The sequence below is a fragment of the Bombina bombina genome, chromosome 4, assembly GCF_027579735.1.
Source record: "Bombina bombina isolate aBomBom1 chromosome 4, aBomBom1.pri, whole genome shotgun sequence".
In the NCBI taxonomy this organism is placed as follows: domain Eukaryota; kingdom Metazoa; phylum Chordata; class Amphibia; order Anura; family Bombinatoridae; genus Bombina; species Bombina bombina.
The window spans coordinates 674,265,783-674,278,042 of NC_069502.1; the positions used below are offsets into that span (position 1 = coordinate 674,265,783).

The 12,260-nt window shown below is 33.1% G+C and overlaps 1 protein-coding gene across 1 annotated transcript in view; it reads right to left on the reverse strand.

Moving 5' to 3' along the window:
- DCBLD1 (discoidin, CUB and LCCL domain containing 1) overlaps positions 1–12,260 on the reverse strand; it is a 98,465-nt gene that overhangs the window by 21,004 nt on the left and 65,201 nt on the right. The window contains exons 7-11 of the mRNA XM_053710800.1: positions 11,474–11,514; positions 8,573–8,779; positions 5,195–5,319; positions 2,359–2,506; positions 889–1,005 (exon numbers count right to left, since the gene is read on the reverse strand). Of these exons, the coding sequence (XP_053566775.1) occupies positions 889–1,005; positions 2,359–2,506; positions 5,195–5,319; positions 8,573–8,779; positions 11,474–11,514 (638 nt within the window). The remainder of the gene's footprint in view (positions 1–888; positions 1,006–2,358; positions 2,507–5,194; positions 5,320–8,572; positions 8,780–11,473; positions 11,515–12,260) is intronic.

Here is a 12,260-nt window from a genome sequence, read left to right on the forward strand (position 1 = left end):
CTATATTGATTTAATAACGAGCCCCCCGGGGTTGTCTATTAGCTGTATTAAACGTAGGTGCCCGTTCAGGGGGGAGATGGAGATTTTCTCTCTCTCAAGATTATGACTCGCTGAAAACTCAGATGACGGTTAGAATTTTATTTTTTAGCAATAAAGTATTTTTAAATGATGGTATGTACAACTGGGTTTTTGTTTTGTTTTTAGACATAATGCTATTGCATACTTAATAGACTACAGTATAGTGTAGACATAATTTTAAATGCACTGGGAAACCAAACAATTTATATGACTTGCTTTATTGAGATATTCACTTTATTGCAGTGATCTAGAAATGAACCCGCAATATCTCTGAGGTACGTACGCCTGTATATGAGAACAGAGTATAATATCAGAATAGATTTATTTTCACTTAACTTCCAGAAACTGTGACCTACAAAGATTGCTATTTGTGGTTTGCATACTATGTACCTTAGTTAAAACACAATATATAAGAAAGGATTTCTTTTTATCTTTTTGAATGTTAATTTACTTATTAAAGGAACATTCTAGTGTGAAAATTAAATGCTCTATTTCGATACATTTTATTTTCATGTAAATATCTGATTCACTTTACTTTGAGTTAAACCCTGCAAAAAAAAAGAGTTAAACACTGTTAAAACTGCATGTTCCTGTGTTGTTCCTGAGAAGGACGTGGCTTGTGATTGGTAGATAATTACATAAACTGTCCTGGCTGTGCCCTCTCTGGAAAAGTAAATGTATTGCCCCTTGGTCTGCTAATTTTGTTTTAGAAAAAAAAGTTATTCTTTTAAAAATAACATATTTACACTAAAATGTTCTGATTTACTTGGCAGTCTCAGTTATAGCTCCAAAAACATATAGTATATTTACCTAAGTTTGCTTCTTCAGATGGTATGGGTTCAGTGATGGTTTCTTCTTCTTTTTTTGGTGTTTTACCGCTCCGCACAATCGTTTTCTTCCACATGGGATGAGTTGATGAGTTGTGAGCTGTAAAAGAGCATAACAATAAAGAGCCTAACAATGCCTTGAGAAACTAGAAGGTATCAAACTGCTAGGCAGTTGGAATTAATACCTATGAGTTATGTGTTTTGTAGTGTGTGTGTGTGTGTGTTGTTTTTTCACAAATCCAGCCAGTGCAGTCTATATGTTTTACTATTTAAATTTAATCCCGACTAAGCACCCTGGTCATTGACTACCTGGCAGTGAGAGTGCAGATACTTGTGGGTATATATATATATATATATATATATATATATATATATATATATATATATATATATATATATATATATATATATATATATATATATATATATATATATATATATATATATATATATATATATATATATATATATATATATATATACACACATATATATATATATATACACATATATATATACACATATATATATACATATATATATATATATACACACACACACATTCATACGATATAGAGGGCACTCACAGGTCTTGATAATTTTTATGATTTTATTCATGCAAAAATCACATAATTCTAGTTGACGTTTCTGCTCCACACATGAGCCTTTTTCAAGACAATCTTTGATATTAATATTTACACATTAGTAAACATATAACAACGCATAGTGTTAATACATATATACTGAAAAAAATGAAACACCGCTTTTATTCCCTTTCTCTATACCTTAAACCTGTGTTAAAAACACACAATTACATAGAAAAATTAAAATCATTAAAAAATTCCCATCTATATTAGCTTACTAGTGTATATATTATATTATATACTGGAATCATGTGTATGGATGATCAAAGCGAGTACTATAATGTTGCCATTACTAAGCAATTTCACATTACAAATAAAATCTTTAAAGTGACTGTTTTGAACTTATTTTGAACTTACTATGTGCATTTGTAAGCTTAAACTTATGGGCTAAGGCTCAGTAAATCGGCATTTTAACAAAATCAATTACTAAGGTGAGGTGATGTTGCCATTATAACGGGTGGTCAAAAAAGAAACAGTACCTGCCATAGCATATAAAATGTTAGGAAAGCTATGTATGTTTGCCAAGAAGCAACAATGTTGCTCATTGTAACAATAAAAATATAAACATTAAAGATTTTGTAAAAATGTGAAATTGCTTAGTAATGGCAACATTATAGTACTCGCTTTGATCATCCATACACATGATTCCAGTATATAATATATTATATACACTAGTAAGCTTATATAGATGGGAATTTTTTTTAATTATTTAAATTTTTCTCATGTGTGGAGCAGAAACGTTGACTTGAATTATGTGATTGTTGCATCAATTAAAATGAACACATGTAGAACCAGAGGTAAATACATACTCTGTGGTAATGGACATCCAAACAGTTCCACCTTCAGAGCTATTCTTTGGTTCCAAGTCTGAGGAACAATTCTCAGGTAGCGTGTCACCACAGGAGGGATAAGATTATTGCGTGTAGTGTCCTGATAGTTATAATTTCCTTCCAAAATCTAAATGGATAAAAACAAAAAAACAAAGCAGCTCAGATATATAATTTTTAACTAGCTAACCAAAAGAGAAAAGGAATCAAAATCATAAAAATTCATCAAACATTAAAAATATAACTTCAAAAGTATAACATACAATTCTTAAAGCAGAATGACAATTGCATTTATTCCTGTCGTGATACTATATATAACTCACAATTTAATATCATGGTATTTTTTATAATATATATATATATTATATATTAAAACCCTCCTTAATTGTTTAATTAAGTTTTTACAATTAAAAGTTTCTAATGACATACTATATAATAGAATTAGCTAGAACACAAAAGCTTACAAACACAAGCCATAATAATAATATAATAAAAATCCTTTATCCTACAATTATAAATATATTTTTATTTTCCAATGTGTGTGCATATATACAACAATCAACTATAACAGACATATAAGTAGGGATGTCTGTACATACATTACACATATTATGACATACATTAAATTTTTTGCTTCAATCTGTATGTATTTAGATAATGGAATAATCCATTGGGAGACACAATGGTTCGTTTCTTTTTTTCACTTTTTAACTTCATTTTAATGTACACCCAGTCCTTTTCCCTAACTTAGATTCCATTTTCCTATGTCTGTTTCAAATTTACCTCAATTTAGCGATAGGAAAGCTATAATCAAATAATTATTATATAGAGGAATCGACCAATATAAGTATAGGCACTACTGAATACTAGCTAAGAAACCCCTCTATATCCTATACAATTCTAAGTTCCGTCACCTAGACAACACCAGTAACACAAGTACCTTTAGAAAATGACGTCAACACGTCACGCATGCTCACGTTCACGTGAAGCGTCAGAACTCAACCACAGCGATAGGCCCTTAGAAATAAACGCCTACTTCACGGACCTTAAAGGAAAGAGCCGCACATACCTGTCCACTCACATTTACCTCTGACGAAGAAGTCGCACCGGACTTCGAAACGCGTAAGGTTCTCTTCAATAGTGGGCGGACAGGGCCTAACTAACTCCAGCTAATACTCATTTTTTTGTCTAACACCTGTTGTTTCTGCAGAACATCAGTACGCTTTTTTACGTTCATCGCCCTCAGCATTTGCTAACACTTGAACTAACTAAGCATTGTGTGTCTATTATAGCAAACACTCTGTGTGCCTGTTATAACATAACTTGCCTCTTGAATATGCTTGCTATTAACTTTAATCAATAACATTGGTAAACGCACATTGCCCTCAGTATTCACTAACGCTTGAACTTAATAAGCTTAGTGTGCTTGTTTTAACATAACTGGCTTCTCCTTTTTGTGCTTGCTTTTTATTTTTTTTTTTTTATTTTTTTTATTCTTTCGCAACATAAGACTGTATATCACTATTACTGCTGGTAGCTGAGACTAAGGGTGTTGAGGGCAAACTAATGGTCTAATCAGCATTCCATCTGCACCCATGTCCATCTGCTAAGCTACTATATATTGCCACATAGTGATTACAAACTGTCATTGGAACTACAAGGGCACAATCATATTAATGACATCTACCAATACACCATGGACTAATTAATTGGTTTGCATACACAAGTCTCTTGGCAAACTGACTTTTTTTTTTCTGTGACATCACTACTACGAGCTACCGCAACCTAGGAGACAATCCACGGTTTCCTGTGTATGTATATATATATATGTTTTATTCTTACCTCATAAATGATTGAGGGTTTTAAATGTAAGCGCATATTATTATTCTATTAAATATTTCTGTGTATAAAACAATATTATGCTATGTGCTTTTTTTCTGTTTTCATATGATCAACACTCCAATAACCTCCTGAGGAGATAGAAAGTTTATCCATCTGAAGGCACGGAGGGGATATTACATTCCTACCACCATAGAAAGAAAATATACGGAGACGGATTACAGTCTACAGCCTCTTTAACAAGGGGAGTCCAGAATCATCATATCTCACTGAAGAGAGTCCAGGATCTACATTTGAACAAGTTTGACAGTTCCAGAAAGAGGACTATTCTCGGATTAACATCTGGAAAGTAACATACAGTGTTCCATCTTTAAACCGGGCTCACATCTTACCTCATAAGATTGAGGTAACAGCTGGTAAGCAGTAACAACTTACTTTACTGAACTTTTGTGAAGATTGGCATCCTAATACAAGCTTCAACCTCTCATTGTCTTATGGTTATATATGTAATTTCATATGTACATTTAGCGAAACAGGAATTCGTAATACTTTTCCTATAGTTGAGCGCCTCTATTTAATATTGGAATTCTCTTTATACAAATTTTTTTACAGAGTCAGGGGTACTCTGTTTCAGTATAGAGGCAGCACACTATCCTTCACCTTAATTTGATATGTATTTTGTTTTCATCCCAGTAAACCTACAATTATTGATAATTTAAAGTACACTTTTCAATACAAAAATAGGATTTAATTCATGGTTATAATAAGAAATTATTATTAGATCCAAGATTTAGCGCTGGTGACCCTTTTTTCAATCACTATATATATATATATATATATATATATATATATATATATATATTATAAACAGATTCATAAGTATGTGATAGATACAACTTCCAAATCCTTCTGCCTGGTTCATTAGCAAAGGCTAGAATAAGTAGAATAAATCCTGTATGTTTTATTTTTCATTGATTACCTTTTCTTCGTTGCTGACGGCCCCCTTATAAATCCTCCATTTTGAACTATCCTTTTTGAAAGTGATGGTGTAAGATTTCACAAAAAAGTTAAACTTTGGTAATGTTGATCCCGTGGTCACAATACCTGATGCAAAAATAAATAAATAATAATGAAAAACTGCACAGTCAGAAAGGTCAGAAGGTGACTCCCCCAGACAGGAGCAGATGGTCAACCACTTAATATGAGCGTTAAGCAAAAGAAACATATTCCCCTGATGCTGTAATCCAGTTATATGTGTAAGGACAGACAGTGAGAGAGTCTTTATTATGCGTGTGATCCCTTCAAAGCCCTATAAGGTGGTGTTATATATACATACAGGCATACCTGGTTTTATTGCGCTTCGTAGATATTGCTCTTTTTACAAGATGAAGGTTTGTGGCAACCCTGTGTCGAGCAAGTCTATTGGTGCTATTTTTGCAGCATATATACACATACTGTATAAAGACATAAATACACATATATACACATACTGTATAAAGACATACATACACATATATACACATATAAAGACATACATACACATATAAAGACATGCATACACATATAAAGACATATATACACATAAAGACATATATACACATACTGTATAAAGACATATATACACATATAAAGACATACATACACATATATACACATATAAAGACATACATACACATATATACACATATAAAGACATACATACACATATATACACATATAAAGACATAAATACACATATATACACATATAAAGACATACATACACATATATAGACATACATACACATATATACACATATAAAGACATACATACACATAAATACACATATAAAGACATACATACACATATATACACATATAAAGACATACATACACATATATACACATATAAAGACATACATACACATATAAAGACATAAATACACATATATACACATATAAAGACATACATACACATATAAAGACATAAATACACATATATACACATATAAAGACATAAATACACATATATACACAAACAACTATATATACACACCACCAGCAAAAAGAAAATGACTCATTGGAGGCTCAGATGACAGTTAGCATTTTTTAGCAATAAAGTATTTTTTAATTAAAAGGTATGTACATTATTTTTTGTATACATAATGCTATTGCACACTTAATAGACTACAGTAAAGTGTAAATATAACTTTTATTATATGCACTGGGAAACAAAACAATGAGTGTGACTCACTTTATTGCTATATTCACTTTATCTCTGAGGTACGCCTGTAAATACATACAGTAGGGATGGAGTCATTCTGTGTCAATGTCTCTAAGAAATTATCAGTGCAACTGGGATAGTGATATCACAAAGTACAAAAAAATGTATCTGCTGTGAAAGGGAAAATGTATGGAAACACCACACGATTACTAGCACAGTATAGTATTTTGGTATTTTTGAAGTCACATGTACCGTGATGTCACAATTGTTCGACCAGAATGAAGCCTTTTCACAAATGTTTATGTTTTGCTATAGGTGACGAGGGCTGTCTATAGAGGCTGCCTAAGCCCAGACACACATGCAAGCATGAGAGTCTAAAGAGAAAATCATTATTGTGGCAGACAGTGTACTTTGTGGGTTATCAAAATAAAAACATGATTTAATAATTAGGCTTATCCAGTAACATTACAAATTAGCTGCTAATCTATTTCTATATAGGATTCAGTCTTATGCTGTCACTGCAAAGTATGATAATCATGTTTCTGTGTTTGGGTTTGTTTGATAAGATTTAAGGACGATTCTGCTACCAATATAATTAAATTAAGCACACGTATGTAGCCTATTTTGTACTTATAGTCAGAAACCTGTATATCAGTATATAAAAAGGGAAATCATCTTGTTTCAGTTTACAGCGTTAATTCCCTCCATACTGACACTTGCCTTGTGAATCTATGTGCTTATCTATAGGTCTGTGTGCTATAAACCTATGTACAGCTGTGTATTTCTCAGTATAAAACTGGTATCAGCTGCTCAAGGTCAGTTTTCACTTATGGTTCATTACAAGTTTTGAATTTCCACTGTATGGTTTTAATATTTATCAAAGGAACATTGAGGCCCAAGAGGAACACTACTATAAATACCTTAAAGGGACACTAAACACCTTGTAACTATGAAACATTTCTATTGTCTTGCTATGTAATAACACAGCCAAGTGTAAACATGTTTGAAACACTTTGTTTGCTGCAATCGTTTTTCAATACACAACACTTGACTTGTTTTTAAGGAACAAATCTAGACTTGTTACTGAAATAGGCAAGGCTAGCCACAGTTATTATGTTAGCAAAACCTGCATTAGTTTTACAGTTTGTTATCTGATACACTCTGCTAAGGCCAATTAGGTTTCGGTTTGTATCAAAGTAAGGCTTGTGAGGTCTGCACTTCCAGCACTTTATTAAACCCCACTATTTTTAATATCTAAAATTACAGAAAAGGGGGCAAAATATAGAATAAAAAAGTATTTTACTACACATAATTAATAATTCTATATTACAATCAAGAAAGCATTTAACGTCTCTTTAAGTGAGAAATGTGTTGCTCCACCTAAACTTTGGGTCCTCTGGGGTGTTTGTGCATGTACTAAATCCCTAGAAACCTTTAAACAAAGTAACATGTGGTGTGTAGAACGTATATGCATTATAGTGGAGAACTAATATTATGAGAAAATTACACTAGATTTAAAAAAAAAAAAAACTACTGGTAGCTATTGCAGTATCTAAATAAAGTTCTAATATTTAAAAAAAAAACAAAAAAAAAAAAAACTAGCTTAGGCGATTAATTAAAAAAGGGAAATACTGTTTTTTTTTGTTTCCATCATTTTATTTTTATTTAAAGGGACACTGTACCCACATTTTTTCTTTCATGATTCAGATCATGCATGAAATTTTAAGCAACTTTCTAATTTTCTCCTATTATCAAATTTTCTTCGTTCTCTTGCTATCTTTATTTGAAAAAGAAGGTATCTAAGCTTTTTTTTGGGGTTCAGTACTCTGGACAGCACTTTTTATTGGTGGATGAATGTATCCACCAATCAGCAAGGACAACCCAGGTTGTTCACCAAAAATGGGCCGGCATCTAAACTTACATTCTTGCATTTTAAATAAAGATACCAAGAGAATGAAGAACATTTGATAATAGGAGTAAATTAGAAAGTTGCTTAAAATGTCATGCTCTATCTGAATCACGAAAGAAAAAATTTGGGTTCAGTGTCCCTTTAAGGTTTTGCTAATAGCTCATATCCCTATCTTTTAGCTACCTCTGATTATCCTGGGAGCACACACATTATATAGATACTGAGGACAGGGAAGTCAAAACTCACTTGTTATTCTCTTCTTTTCCCCTAGGTCAATTTCAAGCCATTCTCGATCAGACTGGCGACTTGAAGCCCACGATGCACCTTGCATTTTCAACTGCGCCCTCTCAGGAGCCCAAGATAGCAACTCCCCATTCTCACTGTTTGACTCCCAGAAAGAAGTGGCTGTAAATGCTTCTGATGCATAGCCTGCTGTCAGAGAATTACTGCAATCTGTGAGGAAGAGGGACACAGAGACATGGGGTATGATAAAGAAGCACATTTGTCAGTGACAGAAGTCACAACAAAGGTCTGTGAAAAGGAAACCACCACAGTGACAGCACACAAAGCATATATCGTTTTTTTGTTTTGTTTATCCCATGGTCTATTTTGATTCTGAAATAAATATCTAGTGCACACGTTAGCACAACTGATTCATGGGATATAATCTCACTGGCTGGAAGTCTCAAACATTGAGTTTCACGACAGGAACATCAGGTGTAAAGGAACTCTTTTAGAAGCACAGCATTATTCATTTAATTCTCAGGTTTACGCACCAGGGGTGCAGAGTGTATTATCAGTACCCATTACCCAGATTTGCATAACCAACATGGTTATATTAATACACTTTTTACCTCTGTGATTACCTTGTATTTAAAAGGGACACTGAACCCTAATTTTTTCTTTCATGATTCAGATAGAGCATGCAATTTTAAGCAACTTTTTAATTTACTCCTATTATCAATTTTTCTTCATTCTCTTGCTATCTTTATTTGAAAATCAAGAATGTAAGTTTAGAAGCCGGCCCATTTTTGGTTCACAACCTGGGTTGTTCTTGCTGATTGGTGGCTAATTGTCAGCCACCAATAAATAAGTGCTGTTTGTGTCTGGACCAAAAAAACAAAACCCTTAGATGCCTTCTTTTTCAAATAAAGATAGCAAGAGAACGAAGAAAAATTGATAATAGGAGAAAATTAGAAAGTTGCTTAAAATGTCATGCTCTATCTGAATAATGAAAGAAAAAAATGGGGTTTAGTATCCCTTTAAGCCACTTCAGAATGCCACCTCATCTCAGTGCTTTTTACAAACTTGCATTTTAGCCAATTAGTGCTGACTCACACATAACTCCACGTTAATGAGCACAATGTTATCTACATGGCACACATGAAAGTTTACTTTTGACTTTACTGTCGGCTTAAGCAAGCGATTCTCAGCAAGGGTGCGATGGTAAAATACTGTTTTCACTTAGTTTACAACACTTGCATAATTGTATTGAGCTGATGAAGAACTTAGGATCTCGTTGGTATTGAAAAAGAATTCAGGAATTTTGAATAGATTTCAAAACTATGCTAAATGTGTCATAGCAAAAACATGTTGGGAACCATTCAAACCGCTACTTAAAGAATAAAGCATCTTACAAGAAGACAGTAAATTAGTGGACCTCCATGAAAGCTTTAGTGTTGGGCATATGCATAGCAAGTCTTTTTCCAATACAGTTACCTCACTGTAAGATACAGAGCAGTTATTGGACTCAACTAGGTACACAGGTAATCTCTGCTTGCTGCCTAGACAAGCTACAGATGTGGTTAGAGAATAGCTGCATATTAATTGTGATGTTGGCAGTACTTCAGTGTTGTCTTATGTTAATTCCACATAAGACGCACTAATTGCTCTAATTATTGTATGATAACGTAATTCTATTAAATTATTTACATTTTAATGCTAAAGTATTCAGGCTTCACACGCAAAACATTTAAATGTCAGAACACTAAGACTTTGAAGGAAATAGTTCTGATATATTGCTCATAAAATTAGGTTTAGTCACTCAGAGAGATTGCTCCAAATCAATCAATATTGATGAAATGTTTTCTCCTTAAAGGGACATGGAATGCAAAATTAAACTTTAATGATTCATAAAAAATGCAATTTACAACTGACCTGAGAGCATACCTAGATATATTTAGAAAATAAATTTTCCCCTTAAGGTGTTACACACCAGAAATCGCTATTTTGTTGACCCCCACTTTAACACTATTATGATAATACAAAGTTTTCCAGATGTAATGTTTGCCCACAAGTTTAAGAAAATGCCGTTTAAGGCCAACAACCTATTAAATACCCATAAGCTATTCTTTTTAACAAAATTATTTCTCAAGAGAAGCAGTGTGAACGCCTGACGCGTGTTTCGCCAACTGCTTTGTCAAAGCATACCTAGATAGGCTCAGGAGAGTGCAAGTGTTTATAAGAATGATCAAAATTTGTTTGAAATATTTTTTTAGGCCAAGCGTAGCTATGTGTGCCAGGTTAGCTTTAATGCCAGATGTGTTCCTGTTAGTACAGGTCCTGAGGTGCATTTTTACAGCATCACTTGTTTTTTTACTCATATTTTATTCACTTACAATGCTAAAGAGGAATGTACTTCTATGTAAACAATATTCTATTTTTATAAAACTTGCACAAAATCCAATGTATATTCAGTAACCTGGTGCAATGACGCACTTTTAGGTGACACCACTAACCAAGAGAGATGCACATTTATGGTCTCTCCCAATTTGAAAGGAAATTTTTGCCATAAAGTACAAAACCATTTTTTTTCCCAACACATACGATATTTAGTTTGTATTTGGGGCAGGCCAGATAAAATATTTTCATGGGATACAATATGGCCCCCCAACCTTAGGCTACAGAAATGTGCAACAACTGTTCCACACATATAAAAAGAGTTTGAATACATGCAACGCCTCAGTAAGTTTTTTTTCTGGATGTTTCCATGTCAAAGCTGAGATTTTTCCCAGCACAGCATCGTAAATGAACGTAGTAAACCCCAAAAGTTTTAAATGTTTTCTCCCTGGCCTAGTTTGAGGAAATGAGCAAGTTGAAAGACATAAAAGCAAGTGTATATGGAGGTTCACAGTGTATGCTGCTTACCGTGACTGCTGAACACAAAGCGCCGGTCTGACAATGATCCACTGCAGGATAAAAAATAAAAAAAATTAAATACACATCTTGCAGACAATGGAAGCATCTTCAACACAAAAAGAACATTTAATGGAGAACTAAACTACTGCATGTATCAAAGTCCTCGTCAGCGAAGACAAGAGAGCAAAACACGCACTTCCTTTCTTTGAGGGTTGCCTTTCAAATGCTGCTTATGGTGACCACAAGGTCACAGATTATTCATGGCTGATTTTCTGGGGTGGCATATACTGTGGTCCTTTCTGGTGAGACAACAGCTGCCAAGCAAATTGAATACATGTGCTGGGAAACAACACAATATGTCCGCTATGTGAAATAAATGGATACAGGAGATTTTTTATTTAAAATAATCATACATTATGGCCCCCATTTCCACAAAAAGTTACCTTATCCTTTGCATTAAAAATAAAATAAAAAAAATAATATATATATATATATATATATATATATATATATATATATACACATACACACACACACATACATATATACACATATATACATACACACTTCTTTCATGTGGTTTCTAATGTTTTATTTAAAATTTTAATTTTTTTTATAGTTTGCAAAATGTACAGTTGAAGGATAGTGCATATCCTAACCCTGCTGCATTATACACAGTGATTTCTTAATCAGTATCTGCCCCTAATTGGCACCTGCAGAGTGGATAACAGTATTTAAAAGGGTATATCCCTGGACTGCTAAACAACACACATTTTGCCAACAGCTCAAAGGCATT